Here is a 20,406-nt window from a genome sequence, read left to right on the forward strand (position 1 = left end):
TCCGAAGATGGCTCTTCTGTACTGAGGAAAGTTTTCCGTTGACTGCTCGAGATTCTGTCTCACTTCCCAGGTGGCAAGTGTTAGTTTTTCTTCAGAACTGACAATTTCCACCTGGGGGTGGGTAGATTAGATTGGGAATGTATAGGAGGGGAGCTTGTCAAGGAAATTCAAGGAGCAGAATTGATAAAGTCTAAAGGGAATTCTAACCTGGTCCCCAGATTGAATCATAGATGCTCATACTTTATGGATTTATACAACTGTGCGGAAGATACAGAGTAAGAAGCAGAAGAAAGAGCAGAAAGTAGAAGCTGTGGAAGGAAAATATACCAGAAAAGGCATACAACTCTATGGCTTGTCCAGGGAGCCCATCATTTGTTGAGTTGTGAATAAAATACCAATTTGGGGAGCAACTGTGATGATGACTGAATTTTTTTTGAGACATTTCTCTAATGCTGATTCATAGAGCATGAATACTCTACTGCATTAAAATTCTGGAATTACAGGGAGCAGTTCTGGTAACAGTGGAAATTCATTCTTGTGTCTCTGCACTTGTTGTTGCCACCCAGCCCCAGGCTGGATGAGTCTGTATGGGGTTCTTATGATTCTCTTATAAAAAAGAGAAACCTGGAAAGAAATTAGCTATTGATGGGTATGAATTTAAAGTGGGTATGAAGTTAGAAATGTAGTTATAAAGGGATTTATTTCCCTTAAAACCAGGCTATCGTTTATTTTGTTTCTTCTTTTTAAAGATTTTTTAAAGTTTATTTATTTTTAATTGAAGAATAATTGCTTTACAGAATTGTGTTGTTTTCTATCATATATTTTTAAACTTTTGCTCCTTTCAATTCAGTGCTTCATAGTTAAAACAGTTTGCTGCAGATTGAAATATCTTCTTGAAGTCTTATTTATATTTTGCATACAGATTTGTGATAATCTAGGCTTAACCATCAATTCTTGGAATTTTTCGTATTGATTATATGTCAGCCTTTTCACACTGATATTGTTCTACAATGCAATAACCATTTTCAAAATGAGATAGACTCTTACATTAGTATTTTGTTCTATTGCTCTAAATATTTATCAGCCTCATATATGTTCTATTTGTATATGGATTTATAGAAGACTCTAAAAGGAAAAAACACACAGGAAATAAATATAATTACCGTGATATAATATTGACAGCTAACACTTCTATCATGGTTACTAATTTTTAAACCCCGTTTGAATTGCCTTGCATTCAGTAATGTATTTAAATGTCAGGAAAACCATATAAATTTGGACTATTATTGCCTGTACTTTTCAAGTGAGAAAAGGGAGGGACTTAAGGGCCAAATACTTTTGCTGAGTAAACATGGAGGGTAATGCCAGCACCAGGATTTGAATCCAAGAAATCTGATTCCCTGGCACTTCCTACTCTCCACTTCTATAGCTAAAGGATTCTTGAACGAGCTGGAGATAAAGTATGTAGCTATGTTACTTCAAAGCTATATTTCAGTATGATTATTTATAAGATGGGTGTACCTCCTTTACTAGATTATGAACCTGTGAGTACAAGAACCTTGTTTTATTAACTTTGTCATATATGGTGCTCAGTAAAATTTCTAGTATTCCTGAATTACAACTTATTATTGCTCTGAGATATTTTATTCAAGAGACTTCTACTTCAAAATCATCAGTTTTAGATCCATAAAACTTTTAGATTGACCAAACAAAAAATGCAATTGTAACCTATAATTGAAGTATTGCATTCATAATTCTCTTATTTCTTAACTATTTTTAGGAATAAAATAGCATGAATGAAGACTATTTTTGACTGATATAGAATAATTTTAGAATCATGTTACTTGGTTGAAACTTTTTTCTTTTCTTTTTAAAAAATACTCTTTCTTACAGGGTGCTGCTTTAATTAGAATGCTGGCTAATTTTATGGGCCATTCAGTATTTCAAAGGGGTTTGCAAGTAAGTAAAATGTTTTCTATTTTCGTTTACATTTTTCCTTATTCTTGTGTTTATTTAAAGATATTTCACAGCTTGGGAAATTGCTAATACAAAATTGCTGAATTTTATGGGAAACCATAAGGTAAGTAAGGTAAGCAGTGCCTTACCATACGACAAATGAAAATGGTAGATAAGATTCTGTATTAACCCACAAAACTCAAAAGGTTATATCATTTAGAATCTCTTTAATATGCATTTTAAAATTGAAGTAATTTTCAAATATAGCAGATCCTAAATAGTCTATATATGATTTCACAAAAGTCTGTTTCCCTTTTCTTCCATTTAAAAGTTTATATAAAATGAAAGCAAATTATGTTAGCCTTCTTGGATTTATGCATTGTTTGAGAAATTCTTAACACTTTTTCAGATATGTGCCTTTTATGTTGTTTGCTGTTTTAGTGTTGATATACAGAGATTGTTATTTGTTCCAAATATATTAAAGTGTTTTTGTTTTATTAGGAAATACGGTTCTTTAAATAAAGAAGGAAAAAAAGAAACAGTTTTATTATAATACGTTTACAGTATGAAACATGTAATCTAGGAGTAGATTCTTAGAAAACGAAGATTCTTAAATTCTTGAAAGCAAACACAAATATAGAAAAATAGAATTTTTATTCCATTGAATCTGTTGGAGTAAATCATGTTCCTAGCAGCTGTGATTGATGAATTATTTATGATGCATTCTGCTACTTAGAAGTGTCCTTTAAAGTAAATTGATGTTCACCTGAAATACAATTATGCTAAGACAGAGAGAGCAATCAATCTTATCTTTCTCAGTAAGCTTTTCATTTTGAAATTTAAATAAACTACATATGGGATCAGGTCATGTTTTAGTAGTCTAATTCTATCTTTACCTAAAATAAACTAAATGATAAAATACAAAACAAGAGTTCAAGTATGTTATGACAAAGCTATAAATACTTACACAAGAGAAAAAAAATATATAAATTCCTTGAAGAATAATTTTCCTTAGAAAATATTTTTACCAAATTGTTCCAGCTGGGGTTGGAGTTACTTTAATCAGCTCTTTCCATTAGGGAAACCTTTGGAATCGCTGAATTCCACTGAATCTGTTTGCCAAGTACTAAAGTCTCTATTCTGATCACATAGTTAGGAAAATCTTTTTTTTTTTTTCCCTCTGTGAGTGACCTCCATGAATATCAACTATCTGGAGAAACGTCCTTCCTTATCCCCACTCCTTTGTTTTTCCCACTGAAGTTGTAACATGACAGTATAGTTCCGGAAAATAGCTGAGCTTTCATAAGATTTCCACAAGTTGAATTTAATTTCCTGGGTAGCAAGCTGATGTGAAATCACTTTCTGTATACAATTTTTATTTAATTTTATTTTTTTCTCATTTGTGTGTTTAGATTTGCTTGGAAGATTGAATAATGATACTTATGTTATCTGGAAAGGATTTTTTTTTTTTTTTTTGCAATGTTTTTCTTTTTCTTATCATACTTTCTGTGGTATGCAAAATAGATCAATTTTGAATACAGCCTTTTCTACTGACCTATTCTGTCCAGTTTTATCTGTAACAGTTAGACTCTACCCTCTAACTCCCATGATATTAAACTTTCATGTGAAGCCGGTATTAATGTGTGCCTTTATGCTGTGGTACTCGATTTGGTTAATTTTCAACTGAGGGACTCTGTGTTTGTCAACATTGCATTTCATTTGCCTGTGACATCTCATTGATCAGATAGATCTTTATCCTTCAGTACTTTCCTTGCCGCTTTATTTATACTCATCACTCAAACTGATTTAGTGTATCATCAGCAGTTTGGATTAGTTTACAGTAGATTCCTGTGTCTAGGTGATAAATTATCATCTGTTGTGCATGAAGATGCATGGGATATGGTTTGAAAATGACCTCCTGAACAGACACTTCATGTCACGGTGCTGAGTGGTCACGGAGTTGATATTAATATATTTCCCATCCACAAGCCTCTGGGGAATCTTGGTTTACATGTTGCTGAAAGAGCTAATCTAGACTGTCAGTGCTTATCTCTGCTGGAAAATCTATTAATTGTTTTCATATTAACAATGGCTATTTCTATGTTGACAAGTGGAAGTTTATATTTGCACACAGACCCAGGGTTAGATTTACAAGTGTAGGCATCCTAAATTGCAAATAGTATTTTTTAAATATATTCTCCCCCCATCCCACCATCCTTCTCTTCCTTTCTTCTTCCCTCCCTCCATATTTCCTTTTTTTTTTTTTTTTAGTATTTGGACCTTAGCCCTGATATTCCATACCTGAACAATATTATAATGGTGGTTTCTTTTAAAACTTGGTTTCTCTTGAATCTTTTAGTCCTTGTGATTCATCTTAAGCTCTTTTGGGAACAAGGAAAATGTTTTTTTACATTCACAAATAAATAATATATTTACACAATATAAATTTAAAATATAATAAAAACACATAATAACATTATATAATAGATATAAAGTACAATGTAATATTTATATAATAAATATAATAAAATAATATAAAGGTAGATGAGTTCACATGTTTATATTTAACTTAGCAAGTACCTGAGTATTGATTCAGCTACATATTTCTTAACTTTTATAATATTTTGTATTGGACAACATATTTCAAGTTTCAACTTATACACACATCCCTCAGTAGAAAGGGACTCCAGAGACTTTTTCAGAAAAGTCTTGTTTCTAGTATCCATATAATCCATTCAATCAGCTATCTGAATGTCTGGTAAACGGTTTCATACTGACTAATCACAACTTTCCTTGGTCTGATCTTCTTGATTTTTTGGTCTAATTCCCTTATTTCTTGAATGTTGTGTGATCATTAAATGTTAAATTTTGCATAATTTTTAAAATAAGTTGCCTCAAAAGTTCTTTTAGTATGTAATAGACAGAACACACATTCTGTCTATTTAGACTGTAATAGATAGCGTAGGGCTTCTCAGGTGGCTCATTGGATAAAAAATCCGTCTACAATGCAGGAGACCACCTGCAATGTAGGAGACTGCCTGCAAGGCAGGAAACCCAGGTTCCATCCCTGGGTCAGGAAGATCCCCTGAACAAGGAAATGGCAACCCACTCCAGTATTCTTGCCTGGGAAATCCTATGGACAGGGGAGTCTGGCAGGCTACAGTCCATTCGAGTTGGACATGACTGAAGCGACTGAGCACCGTTAATAAGTCAGTTTCCATTTTGTGTCGATGGTTAAATTGAAAGTCAAATAGAGCAAATGAAGTGTGAACCTTTGTGGATTATGTATGCCACTTGTAAATAATACATTGTTTCAAACACAGAAATATTTATATTTTTGCAAGTTGTGTATAGCTACTGTTCTTCCATAGTAGATTACCCAAAACGTTTGCTGGAATATTTTGGGACACAAGAGGCAATGGAATAAGTAGGGAGAAACATTTCTTATTCTTTTTTTAAACTTTTTATTTTGTGTTGGGGTATAACTGATTAACAGTGTTGCGATAGTTTCAGGTGGACAGCGAAGGGACTCAGCCACGCATATACATGTATCCTTTCTCCCCTGAACGCCCCTCCCATTCAGGCTTCCAAATAACATTGAGCAGAGTTCCATGTGCTATACAGTAAGTCCTTGTCAGTTATCCATTTTAAATATAGTAGTGTGTACACGTCCATCCCAAACTTCCTAACTATTCCTTCCCCCCATGTTTTCCCCCTGACAACCATTATTCGTGTTCCTAATTAATGATGGGCTTTCTGCTAGTCACTAAGTTCTTTCTGACCTCTGACTTCATAGTTATAAAATGCAAGAGTAGAATTAAAAATTAGATTTTTTCCATCTTATTAATGCATTTTACTAGTTAGAAAATTTGGGTTTGATACTTTAGGACAACTGTTTCAATTGAATGGGAGAATTTAACTAGCGTTCCTGAATCTTCAGTTAATCATCTGCAAAGCGAGACTGTATGGCTTTGACCCTGTTGGGAGAGTTAGAGGAGTAGAAGTCAGGAAAACCACCGCTAGATTTCGAAATTTTGGTATCACAGAGAAAACACCCACACATTCAGTGTAGTTCTAGTCAGGTTTTGGGAGAGCGTGGAATCAGATGTGTTTGTTAATTCACCACTTTAACCCAGAGCCCTGGAGCCTCTCTTCAGTTGCCTTCAGCGCACTGTGTTCTGAGGATCTTAGTTCACCTCATGCTCAGCCTCTATTCTGCAAGAATCACTGAATCTTTCTGAAATGCTCACATCTTTAAGTTACTAGTTTTCTTAAAGTTTAAGTACACATAGTAATTTGTACCCATTTGTACAATGTTTGTACATATGATCAATAAATTTGGATCTACTTCTTCTACCTTGTTTTTATAATTTAAGCTTCCACAGCTCAAATCCGCATTCTTACCTAAGTGCTCTAGACTTATTTTTAAGTAAATTATTCAGAGAAGGATTCTTTTAGATAGAATTGTTTCACATGACTTTGACCTTTCTTAGTTGATTTTTACTTGTGTTCATCTCCCTAGTTACATTTTTTTTTATAATTTTTCTTTGAGTTTTTAGAAATAAAAGAATAAAGGTGTAATTTTAATTTTGACATTCTCAGATAACATTGACTCAGTAGCTATTAAAAATAATTAGTACATACTACTACTGTTTTTTTCTTTTCTTTTTTTCAAACAAAACAATATCGCTTTAATGATTTGAACCTGGCAGTACCGTTCTTTACATTGTTAAGAGGCAACACCAGGGAACTAAAATTATAAAGAAAGATCACTGTTAAACATGATATAAACTCACTTCAAAATCCGTCAGAGAGTGAGTCACCTTCCTGCTCATCCAATGAAAGTAATTCAATATCATTTAAAATATGGTTGAATAAAGAAAGATTTCTTTTGATTAGTATTTAACTGCTCTTTTCCATAAGGTAACCTACAAAAAGATGTTTGGCTCCAATTATCAGGGTGGAAATTGCTTATGCAAATCAATGTAAGGCAATGAGGTGTGGATAAGAAGTAAATATCATTATTATTGGTTGTGCTCATAAAATTCTGATAGCCTAAAGGTAATGACAGCACAAAGCTATAGGGGTTATCAGTAGCAACAACATACTCAGTAACCAGGGTTCCACGAGAAGCTACATGTGTACACAGGATTTTTATTTGAAAACTGAAAGCTTATGTTTGTGAGACAGTGGTTTGCTCCCTTGCATGTAAGTTTTTAGATAAATGGGAAGTCAGAAAATAACAGAGGAACAGAGACAGTGTGTGTCAAAGTGAATTTGCTTTCTGAAGAGAGAGTACTGTGTTTTTAATCAGATGGTAGCTGAATCATGCTTCAATAAAACTGAGTGACCATAGGCAGGTTCTGTTCACATTTCTCCCTGTCTCACTTAAATCACTGCAGTTTTAGGTTTGCTATAGGTAGAAAGGTTGATTAACTCTTCATGGTAATGTTTTGTCATCATTTAATACTGTATGATAATGATACTATCATTGATCATGTTTAGTCATTGGATTTGACCTAATTAGCATTTAGCTTATTAAAGACCAACTACAAAGCTAAATTCACTGAGTATGCTATAGAGAAAAAAATATTAATTTTAAGGAAAGATTCTATGAATTTGAGAATATAGAATACTATTTCTAATAAAAAGAGTCCTTTAAAAACATAAATAGCAAAGACTATTCATATTTCTTAATCAGAGAAAAATAACTTCTATTCATCAGTTTTAATTAATTTGCTTATATACAGCTACTGATTGAATTCTTATCATTTTGCCTCTGAAATAAATGTTGTTAGTTGACTACTGTGACTATACAGCATTAACTAAAAAGCCTTCATTGGTAGTGACATTTATCTTTATTTGTTTATCCCACAAGCATTTACCCAGATTAATGGGGGGTCTTAGAAATTTATTCTTACTGGTTTCTTTACCTGTTAGTCAAGAGCTCAAGATATATTCATTCTGTGAAAGTGTTAGTCACTCAGTCATGTCCGACTCTTTGCGACCCCATGGACTGTAGCCCACCAGGCTTTTCTGTCAATGGAATTCTCCAGGAAAGAATACTGGAGTGGGTTGGCATTCACTTCTCCAGCAGATCTTCCCAACCCAGGTATTGAACCTGGGTGTCCTGCTTTGCAGGCAGATTCTTTACCATCTGAGCCACCAGGGAAGCCCTATCTTCATTTTAACTAATAGGGTTCATACTGTAAAATGATGTTTTTGATAACTTTATTTAAAATACATTTGTGAAACGATTTGACATATTAGACTGATGTATGACATATATATGTGTGTGTGTGTATATATATATATATATATGTTGGTCTATGTAAATATGTAAATATGCACATACTGGGATATGTATACCTATCTACAAACACTCTCTCCTTGTAAACATTACCATTTGGTTATATTACTAGTTCAGAGGTACAACAAACTTGCCTTAGAGGCATTTTCCTCTAACCTAATTAGCTCTTGCATCAGCAGTTTTCTTTCGTTTCCTTTTTTATTTTTTCTCTTATATTATGTTCTATTTTCAGAATGTTCATGTAATAGCCTAGAACTATATATTTGGCAATATTAAAAGCTTTGATGCTAAAAAAAAACCCTCCCAGGTTGGGAAGATTTTTTTTAACTCCTATTTTAATAATTGCTAGATGATTCTAGTACATAGTTTAGTAGTAGTAATATGGCATAGATGTACATAATAATTTTATTTATTTTTTCCTAGTTGACAAGCATTTACATTGCTTTCCAATACTGGTAAAATAAATAACACTGAAATAATTTTAAATTATAGATTTACCAATTGTATTTTGATTTTCTTTTAACCTATATTTTTGGAAACATACTACCAATTTTTTCTTCTCAGATACATAATTTAGAAAGAAAGTTTGAAAGTTCTATTTTTATAATACACTAAGCAGACAACATTGTGTCTTATTTTCAAAATAAATTTCTCACCAATTTAATAAGTAAAAAATTGCTATTTCAGTGTATGTATTTTTATCACAAATGAGATTGAGAACTTTTCATATGTATTCTCTTGTCTTTCACTGTTACCACTTACTTTTATATGACATATTTATCCATGTGTCTATCTGTTTAAAAAATTAGTTTTCCTTTTTTAAAGTTAAAACTATTCATAAATAGTTATAGAAATAATGAACTGTAATATACGAATTCTTTTTCCTCTTTGATATTTAAATCTCAAAATTAAGTTGTGAAAAGCCGTATGTTAAAAATAAGTGGCTTAAGAGTGCTATAAAAACCTATCCTAAGTTATGTGTTTGGAACCTATCTTACTTATCAAACTTACCAAAAGTTATGTGTTTGGAACCTATCTTACTTATCAAACTTATCAAAATTCCATGTTGATCTACCTCTATATTTCTGTCTATGGAAGAGAAGGCTCTGTGTTAGTATGTCACACAAAGAAATGGGGATTTCCGTGTGTCATCCTGCATCTTACTCCTTTTGCAATCAGTCTCTTGTATTCACTTTTTCACTTCTGCTCAAAGTCTGTCTCTATGACTATGTTACAGATCATTTCCCGCTTAAGAGCAGTAACTCATTTTAGTGTCAAGAACTTTCCTTTGTGCTAATAAGCCAAACTGTGATTTCTCTTCCTGCCTCTCTTTATATCCACGTAGTTCACCCATCAGATATGTGCAGTCACTCTTTTATTCCACACATACTGCATGGCCACACAATGTCAGACACCATGATATGTACCAAGTATTTAAATATTCAGGGTATGCTACACACAACGGATATGCCCCCTGGTCTCATGAATCATATTTTTGGACAAGATTGATGCTAAAAAGGAAAAAGGCAAATACAGATATATTTCCGAAGTGTGATAAATACTAGGCAGGAAAAAAATAGGATGTTGTGACAGAACATATAAGATGGATGGGTCAGGCAACTTTAGACTCAGTTTTTAGAAAATCCTTCTTGAGAAGAAAGCATGTGTCCTGAGGTCTGAAGGATGAGAAAGGGGGTTGGGGGAGATCATTCTGGGAAGATGGAAGGGCTTGCACAAAGGGCTGAGGGAGGAAAAGAAAGGAGCTAGTGTAGATGAACAGAGTTAGTCAGGACAAGAGATAGAACAGGAGCTAATTATGCAATGCCAAAGTGCACTGTGCTTAAGAAGGTTGGGTTTTATTCTGACTGTAGTGGGAGGTGATTCACCAGTTTTAAAACTGGGATGCAACCTGGTTCTATTTATACTTAAAATAATTATTTGGATAATTATAGTAATACATTTGGACTGGGGCAATCAGTATACCGGTAGGGGAATCAGGTAATAAAAATTAGGAAGATGGTTTAATATGTGGGTGAGAGATGGCAAAGGCTTAAACAGTGACTTGATATATAGAGACATAGATAGATTCAGTGTTTTTTGACGGTAGGATGAAATGAACCTAGGGATAGATTGGCTGAAGAGTGTGGTAGGAGAGATCCACAAGAGTGTGGTATGAGAGGAGGAAAAGGCACCTAAGAATGATTCTGAAGTTTCTGGGTTGGAAGCCTGAAACTTGGTCCTGAAGCGCTACATTGTTGGAGGTGGAAGGAAGAGAAGGTGCTAGTAAAAGAGGCTGTATCAAGGTAAGCGTCAGTTGCTCAGTCATGTTCGACTCTTTGCGACCCCATGGACTGTAGCCCCCACCTAGGATCCTCTGTCCATGGGATTTTCCAGGCAAGGATACTGGAGTGTGTTGCCATGCCTTCTCCAGGGGATCTTCCCGACCCAGGGATCGAACCCAGGTCTCCTGCATCGCAGGCAGATTCTTCACCATCTGAGTCACCGGTAGGAAGAATAAAGAGGCAGGCAGAATGCCAGTGATATGCTGTCACTCATGTCAAGAAAAAAAGCATATTTCAAGAATAAGAAAGTGACTAAGGAGGTTAAATGCAGCTGAGAGGTGGAATAAAATAAAGACTAAAAAGTGTTCCTTTTGGCAGTTTGCATATTTAATGACTTTATTGGACTGTGTTAAAGGGTGGTAGGGGTCGGAAATGTCTAAGAAGAGACAGTGTATTTAGGATAAAATTTTTTAAATTTGCCAAGGAAGGAGATCAGAAAAACAGAGGAGGTAGTTAGAGGGCAAAGGAAAGTTTTTTTTTTTTTTTAATTTTATTTTATTTTTAAACTTTACATAATTGTATTAGTTTTGCCAAATATCAAAATGAATCCGCCACAGGTATATATGTGTTCCCCATCCTGAACCCTCCTCCCTCCTCCCTCCCCATACCATCCCTCTGGGTTGTCCCAGTGCACTAGCCCCAAGCATCCAGTATCGTGCATCGAACCTGGACTGGCATCTCGTTTCATACATGATATTTTACATGTTTCAATGCCATTCTCCCAAATCTTCCCACCCTCTCCCTCTCCCACAGAGTCCATAAGACTGTTCTATACATCAGTGTCTCTTTTGCTGTCTCGTACACAGGGTTATTATTACCATCTTTCTAAATTCCATATATATGTGTTAGTATACTGTATTGGTGTTTTTCCTTCTGTCTTACTTCACTCTGTATAATAGGCTCCAGTTTCATCCACCCCATTAGAACTGATTAAAATGTATTCTTTTTAATGGCTGAGTAATACTCCATTGTTTTTTTGTTTTAAAAATGGGAGACAGGTGTGCTAGTTTTAGGCTGGTAGAGAAGGAGTCAGGACAGAAGTTGATAGCACTGGAGAAGAAAAAGGTAACAGGGGCTTTGGTTATTGAGACAGTACAAAGGCAGGTCTTCTGTAAGAGAGACACTTCTAGGACATTTGGAGATTTGGAAATCAGAAAATAAGGGAGTTGATTTTCTGATGAATTCTATTTGTTTATTTATGTCACACCATGAGGCTTGTGGAACTTTAGTTCCATAACAGGGGGTCAAACCCAGCCCACAGCAGTGAAAGCATCGAGTCCTAACGACTGGACCACCAAGGAATCCCAAAATCTGTGTTTTAGTGTTCTGTGAGGCAAGTCACTAGCTGAAAGGGAGGTCATGCTGCGTGGTAGCGAGGTCTGAAGACTGAGAACTGGGATGCGTAGGCAGTCACGGCTGCCTGGTAGTCCTGAGTGCCTATTTGAGTTTGGCGATTATGAACTTATAATAATACTCACCTGCTCAAATTGCATCATTTTTCTCCTGTGATGTTAAGCTATACTTGTGCAAGTTTTTAAGAAGCAAATACTTGAGTTTGTCCAGGATTGGGGTTGTTGCCAGCTAGTCTAATTGCAAAACAGAGCTGCAAAGGAGATGAGGCTATCTGCTAGAAACTGATTCAGATACAACTATAACAGAAGCTGAATAACCAGGGAGACAAAACCAGGAAGGATCTGAGAGGTAACTCTCTATCTAGGTAACAGTGTCAACAGTATTATTTATATAATATAATATATCGTTCATATCAGTACATGTGATTTTAACATTTAATAAAAGGCATCCCCATGCTTCTGAGCCTACGGGAAATTTAATCTGTCCTTAGGGAATTGCCCTTAGTCACTCCCACTAATAGGAGAATGTTCTAGGGAGCTTTGTCAGTCCAGAACACGTGGTGAAGAACCCTGTGTTCACATCCACCCTGACAAGCAGTCGTGGAAGTTTCAGGGAAGAGTTGAGACAGTGTTATTGCTTGAGTGTTTGGTATGAATCTTGTTCAAGCCTTGCCTTTCTGGTGCCCTGCAGGTTAGTGTCCTTGGCACTTTGCTGCTCACCTAGGTGTGGCTGTTTCGTGCTGAGGAGCTAACTAGTGACTGCCCCGCCCTCTCATCAGTGGTCTCGGCACCTCAGAAGACCTCTGTGAAAAGCAGACTTTTAGAGTCCAGGCCTCTTTCTTTCCTCAGACTGGGGTACGGGAGGTTTCTAAGCTTTTCTCACATATAAATAAACCTTGATCTCAATCTTTTTCTTGCAGTTTTACTTTTTTCAAACTAAAAATAAGATTCCTCTGAGCACTTTCCTCTTACAGGTTAGTCCATTTAATTTCCCTACCTTGGTTCTCTAGAACATTTTGACTTCTCTTGGAGACAAGGTTGAAGAAGATGTTGACTCCAGACTATTTTTCCCCTTGAGCTTGATCTTAAAATAACGAGTTTCTCAGCTTCTTTGGGTGGCAGACTTTTTTTTTCCCCTAAGTGCTTTACTTGTTTTATTTCATTTTCTATGCACACTGTTCTCAAGTAAGTACTATATTATCTACTTTTCCCAGTTGAAGAAATTAAGGCTTAGAGAAATTAGATATCTTACCCAAGATCACACGGCTGTTAAAGATTGGCTTGAATTCTTAGTTTTCCTGAATATGCACATCATAATCTCTTTCTCAATTGAGTTTCATTTTCTTCTCAGTGACTCACCAGCGCTGAGTAAGAAAACTCCATATACATGGCTTGCAGTCAGTGGGCATCTTGATTTACAAAAGGCAGTGTATTTTTACCAGCCAGGATATATTGTATCTATTGTGTGAGCTTGCTGTGGTCAAAACCCTTTCCCCGGGCCTTTGAAAAAAGGAATTCACAAACTTCAGTTTTACCTAGATTCACTTTATGTCTCAGTAATACTTCAAGCTAGCAGTAGAAGTGAGGGGGGGGATATTTGAGTACCCAGAATACCTGTATAGACTTACATTCACAGTACTTTGCTGACAGGTGTAAGACCCTGTCAGGTTGTTCTGGAATGGGAGTACAAATTCAGCAGCGGCAATATTGCCTCTCTGGTGATGTTCCTGCGTGTTGGGGCATGAATGGTATGGTCTAAAATTGCTAAATAAGAGATATGTGAAAACAGAACTGAATTGAGAACATGCCACTGTCTATAATTTAAGACAAACAAACAAAACATCTTTCATGGGCTAGCAGGTTGTTTTGATGTAAAATTTTCTGGCATATTCACAACTTTAAGAAAGAATACTGATGTTTACAAAATTTATACTCATTAGGTGGCATAAGGGATTTTTAAAAGCATAAAATGCCTTTTTGTTCCTCCAGAAATATGAGTACTTCTGTAACTAAGCAACTTCTGAAAGTTAATTTAAGTTAAGCACACATTTAAAAAATCAAACTGGTCTGCAAACAATGATATAACTGACTTTTCAACTATTATTGCTCTAGCTGTTCAAACAACATTCCTTATGAAATTCCGTTTCTTTTTCATTGTATCTTGTAGTCAGAAACTGCTGTACCTCAAAATGTTTGATAATGGTTTCTATTTTTACTGAGTTTCCTCTTGGAAACTGTTGTAATTTAATAACAAACATTTCATAATTATTTATACCTTTCTATCGTGTTCTTATTTAATAGAATTAAAATACAAGCATGCTGTTATTTTCCATAATGCCTTTTCAATACTTTGCTACTCACTTTTACTTAATTTCATAATGTCCAGCCAGTCTTCATGTATTAACCAAACTATTATTTTGAGCTGCAGCCGAGCTTTCTTGTGATTCAGTTGGTCATCTGTCACTGTTTCAGTCTCTTATTTCTGTTTCTCAAGGTCAGGGAATGCAGAAGCGTCCTCTGAAATGCATGGCCAGACTTCAAATGGTTTTTTTAAAAATAATTTACTTTTTACTGAAGGATAATTGCTTTACAGAATTTTGTTGTTTTCTGTCAAACCTCAACATGAATCAGCTGTAGGTATACATATATGTCCTCCCTGTTGACCCTCCCTCTCATCTCCCACCCCATCCCACCCCTCTAGGTTGATACAGAGCCCCTGTTTGAGTTTCCTGAGCCATACAGCAAATTCCTGTTGGCTATCTATTTTACATATGGTAATGTAAGTTTCCATGTTACTCTTTGCATACATCTCACCCTCTCCTCCCCTCTCCCCATGTCCGTAAGTCTATCCTCTATGTCTGTTTCTCCATTGCTGCTCTGTAGATAAATTCTTAAATACCATTTTTCTAGATTCCATTTATATGCATTAGATTATGATATTTATCTTTCTCTTTCTGACTTACTTCACCCTGAATATTAGGTTCTAGGTTCATCCACCTCATTAGAACTGACTCAAATGCACTCCTTTTTGTGGCTGAACAATGTTCCATTGTGTATATATACCACAACTTCTTTATCCATTCATCTCTTGATGGGCATCTAGGTTGCTTCCATGTTTCAGCTATTGTGAACAGTGCTGCAATGAACAATGGATACATGTTTCTCTTTCAATTTTGGTTTCCTCAGGGTATATGCCTAGGAGTGGGATTGCTGGGTCATATGGTGGTTTTATTCTTAGTTTTTAAAGGGATCTCCATATGGTCTTCCATAGTGGCTGTATCAATTTATATTCCCACCAACAATGAAAGGGCATTCCCTTTTCTCCACACCCCCTCCAGCATTTATTGTTTGTAGACTTTTCAATGATGGACATTCTGACTAGTGTGAGGTGATATTGCATTGTGGTTTTGATTTGCATTTCTCTAATAATGAGTCATGTTGAGCATCTTTTCACATGTTTGTCAGCCATCTGTATGTCTTCTTTGGAGAAATGTCTGTTTAGGTCTTTTCCTCACTTTCTGATTGGGTTGTTTGTTTTTCTGGTATTGAGTTGTATGAGCTGCTTGTATATTTTGGAAATTAATCCTTTGTCAGTTGTTTCATTTGCTATTATTTTCTCGCATTCTGAGGGTTGTCTTTTCACCTTGCTTATAGTTTCCTTTGCTGTGAAACAGCTTTTCAGTTTAATCAGGTCCTGCTTGCTTATTTTGCTTTTATTTTCATTACTCTAGGAGGTGGATCATAGAGGATCTTGCTTTGATTTATGTCATTGAGTGTCCAGAGAAAGCCTTTGACAAAATTCGCACCCATTTATGATTAAAACTCTTCAGAAAATGGGATAGAAGGAACTTACCTCAACATAGTAAAGGCCATATATGATAAGCCTATAGCAAACATTATTCTCAATGATGAAAAACTGAATGCATTCTGCCTAAGATCAGGAACAAGACAAGGGTGTCCACTTTCAGCGCTATTATTCAAGATAGTTCTGGAAGTCCTGGCTACAACAATCAGAGAAGAAAAAGAAATAAAAGGAATCCAGATTGGAAAAGAAGAAGTAAAGCTCTCACTGTTTGCAGATGACAGTTTCGATCCCTGGGTCAGGAAGATCCCCTGAATAAGGAAATGGCAACCCACTCCAGTATTCTTATGTGGAGAATTCCATGGACAGTATAGTTCAGTATAGTATGGGGTTGCAAAGAGTTGGACATGACTTAGTGACTAACACTTCAGGCCAGTCGTTGGACTCATTGGGAAGGCTGGAGAATCAGGCTTACAAAACAGATAATTGTAACTAAGAAAGCATCACAGGGGCTTCCCAGGTGGCACTAGTGGTAAAGCACTCAGTGCAAGAGACAGAAGAGATATGGGTTCAATCCCTCAGTTGCAAAGATTCCCCTGGAGGAGGGCATGGCGACCCACTCCAGTATTCTTGCCTGGAGAATCTCTGTGGACAGAGGAGCCGGGCAGGCTACAGTCCATGGACTCACAAAGAGTTAAGCATGACTGAAGCAACTCAGCTCACATGCATGCAAGGAAGACTCAGAAATGAAGAAACGTAGCCACGGTCATGTCGTAAGGCTGGTTGGTGCAGTTGCTGCCATTAGCATTGCTGTTCCTGGGCCCTCAGTGTCACCGTCACAGGCAATGTGATTGCAACTCTTCCTGCTCCTTTGCTTTGATCCTGTAGGAGTCACTGCCCTGGGATGAAGTGTCCACTTGTGTCCATGCTTTAGCTGCCAGGGAGAGTGGAGAGGAGAGAATTTCATCCCTTCCATTTCTAAGCGAGAGAGCCCTCACTTCCCTGTAAGATTACGTGATGAGTTATTACCCTCATATAATAGTGGTATTTTAAATGCTGGAAAGACAGAGGAATGACAAATGTCCACTACAAATATTTTGAGCTACAATTATTCTTAGTAGAAAGGAACAATATTTCAAACCCTTGCTTTAAACTTCCTGACACATAGAAAAACCAATGCCCAATTTACCTGGCATTGCCCAGATGGTTCTTACAAGTAGATGGGGTCCTGCCTCCCAACGTCACTGAGGCCCATACTTGCATCCTTTGTCTCACTGGAGAAAACACGGTTGGTGGCCTACCCATAAGCTAGTCTCCTTTTCCTTCTTATCAAGCATATTTTGATTTTGTTTGGGCTGTCATCCATGTCTATATAATCATTTACTTCACAGGACAGGGTCCTGACCTGTGCAATTTCCCCCAAATGTTTCACTAACTGATTTTGGCTACAGCACATAATACAATTCTGTTAAATGGGAAACATGGGGGGTTTGATGTAGGATTTGAGGGAGAGTTTTCCTGATTTTTTAAAGAATATATTTATTTGTTTTTGTTTATTTATTTATTTGGGTGCATTGGGTCTTGGTCGCGACATGTGGGATCTAGTTCCCTGACCAGGAGTTGAACCTCTGACCCCCTGCAGTCAGAGCTTGGAATCTTAGCCACTGGACCACCAGGGAAGTCCGGAGACTTTTCCTAATTTTTAAAGAGAGATCCCTAGGAAGAAAGTCCTTATTTCCTCTGTGCAGTGTTCCATCTGAATATGTTGACTGGGATTGCTTCAGCAATCTAACCCCAAACCTGAAGATGAAGCCAAACTTAGGTAAATGTGGAGCCTAAAGAATTCCACTGGAAAAGAGCTGTAGCACTCTCTCATCTTCTTATAGTTGGAAAAAATAAATCTTGTTATGGAAAAAAAAAGTCATTCCAGGCTGGATTTTTTGTTACTTGCAGCTAAACATCTTTGAATTTTGTCAAACTCTCCATCCATGTCATAAAGAATACACCCTATATATGTTTGATCCTCTGTTTCAGCATACTGAAGGGCCTGTTAATAGGAGACTAAGTATTCCATAATTATTTCTATGTAAATCTTAAAAGATAATAATGCTTTACTTCTTCAGTGCACTTTTTACTTTTCCCTTTGTCTTTTTTAGTCCCTCTGGCTTTTATACATAAAATGTTATGAACTGTGTTACTTGTTAGCCAAGAAAGTAAAACAAAAAATGGTCTCATATCCAATATAGTGTACACTCTTGATGACATCACAGCCAGCTGTATACATCAATGCAAGTTATATCTCTGACAAATAAGCACTGAAATAATAAATTCCTCTATAAGTGTTTAAAGATGGTGTTTGGGGGGGAAATGTTTTAGGTACAAGAAATCTCTCTCTCTGCATTGTCAGCTGTCAGCAGAAAGGCATTTTGTGTAAGGAAAGTCAGAAATCTCGCAAATATATTGAACATGTACTGATACCAGGCTGGACACATATGTGCTGGCTCAATAGCAGTAAATGGTAATCGTGGGATCTCACTCTCATGGAGTTAACAGACTACATGGGCAGCCAGACTAACTAACAAGCAGTCATGACACAGTGTGATAATTGCTGCTATATATTGAAATGTGAGAATATGAGGGGTATTTAACTCAGAATTAGGAAGAGAGTGGGAATGCAAAAGAAAGGATTCCGGAGGAAACAAAAGTAAGTTTGAGTCCTGGAGATTGAATTGAATTCAAATGGGCAAAGGAGAAAAGAGTACGTAGAGAACTGCATGTGTAGGGAGCTAGACAAGGGGGAAAGTAGTCAGTAGGCACCTGCTTCAAGAAAGCTGCAAATGACTAAATTGAGGCAGGGAGGCAACAATGTAGTGGGTGGGATTGGAGCAGTACAGAGAGACCAGACCATGAGGGACACCTTTAAGTTACACTGAAGTGTGTTTGAATGACATTCTGAATACAGCAGGGATTCATGTATATACTTGATGAAAAGTAGTTATGCATGGCTGAGTGATTTGATTAGATTTTAGAGGGAGAAAACAGAAATAATAGCAGTAGTCAGTATATCTGGACAAAATAGTGTAGAGTCATTGTGAAACAGGCGAAAGGAGCGGGGAGTATTGGGAGAATGTTTTATCATTATCTGAATGTAGTGGGGAGGGGAAGAGAGCCATCTTGTTTGATTTCTGGTTGCAGTGGATGGAGGGTTATTCCTGGGGAAGTGCTCCCAAAAGGAGCTGATGCGGGGGAGGATGATGAGTTCAGCTTTGAACAAAACTCTTAGTCACCTGTGTGTCATCTCACAGATACTAGATTTGGGTCAGAAGTTGTATAGACAGGTATAGGATTTGGACATGGGCTGGAGTCTCTCAGTTCTGGTGTTTGGATTTATTGAGTGATAATATTAACACCTAACTCATAAATGTTGTCATGGGATTTAATGAAAAAATATAAAGCAACTTACACAGCTAAAAGGGAGACAAATATTATTGTTCTCATGTACTATGTTCTTTATTACCGTTAATGATGCCTTTTTTTTTTGTTACTCTGTTTTCCAACCTGTAGCCGGAAATGATTAAAAAGATTATAGCAGCTACTGTCTATTGAATAGACATTACTGTATTAGGCACTCTTCACTTTTAAAGATTGTATCGATATTAAATCATTTAATCCTCAGAAAACCTCTATGTAGCAGTTACTTTTATTATCCTTATTTTTATGGGTATGAAGATAGTCACAAAGAAGTTAAGTGACTTGCCAAGGATCATTTAACTAGGAAGCATTGGAGGATGGATTTGAACAGTCAGACTTCCATTCCTGCACTTTATGTATCAGACTATACTTGTGCTTAACATGCTTTTAACTTTTAATCAGTTTATATTGTTAGTTATATTCCTTTAGAATATGATGGCCATCTTTGTTTTATTCTTTTCAACAGCTCTACTGTTTCTGAAATACTTTGTGTAGAGAACCCACAATTCTCTTTACAGAGTTAATATTAAATCATTTTTCTGCTTTGTATTGTAATGTCAAATTGATTGACTTTCATACACATAATATAATAAAAGTTTTCATTTCTGGTTCACAACTCTAGCCATCTCCATATTCATTGGCTTGTAGTTTTGAAAGGAGCTTAAAGTCTTATTCAAACTCATATCAAATGTTTCATTCATCTTGTCAAGTGGTTCTTGCAGCACGACTTGCCCGCCTTCAGTCACAGAACCCTCCCTCCACAGGTTGTCTCATTTGCAGTCCTCAGTACGCCTTATCCACCACTGCTGCCCAGCCCCTGGTAGGCTGCCTGGCACAGGCAGAGTGCGTCTTACATTTTGTAGAATGAACAAAGAAATAAATGATTGATCATCAAAAAAGCACACTGTTCTTTACGTTTTTCTGTAATTCTACAAAGACCAAGCAAAATTTCAATTCAAAATATGACTATATTTGTGCAAGAGGAAGGCTACAATAACTGAGGAAAACATTTGGGTTTTATTGTAGAGAAAAGAGATGACATGCGTAGGATTCTAGAACACCCCAAAACCGAATGGGTCTGCTGGCAGGCCAAGAAGGCATGAGCTGCCTTGAATATTGAGGCAGGCAAGTTGGAACGCCTTGCCAAGCTTGGATAATTGCCATTTCAGCTTG

General features: G+C 36.3%; 1 protein-coding gene across 2 annotated transcripts in view; it reads left to right on the forward strand.

Moving 5' to 3' along the window:
• The window catches only part of TRHDE (thyrotropin releasing hormone degrading enzyme), a 449,137-nt gene that overhangs the window by 323,575 nt on the left and 105,156 nt on the right, over positions 1 to 20,406 (forward strand). For both annotated transcript variants that reach the window (XM_070788822.1, XM_070788823.1), the window contains exon 7: positions 1,894 to 1,959. In XM_070788822.1, the coding sequence (XP_070644923.1) occupies positions 1,894 to 1,959 (66 nt within the window). The remainder of the gene's footprint in view (positions 1 to 1,893; positions 1,960 to 20,406) is intronic.

This window comes from Bos indicus, chromosome 5 (assembly GCF_029378745.1).
Source record: "Bos indicus isolate NIAB-ARS_2022 breed Sahiwal x Tharparkar chromosome 5, NIAB-ARS_B.indTharparkar_mat_pri_1.0, whole genome shotgun sequence".
NCBI lineage: Eukaryota > Metazoa > Chordata > Mammalia > Artiodactyla > Bovidae > Bos > Bos indicus.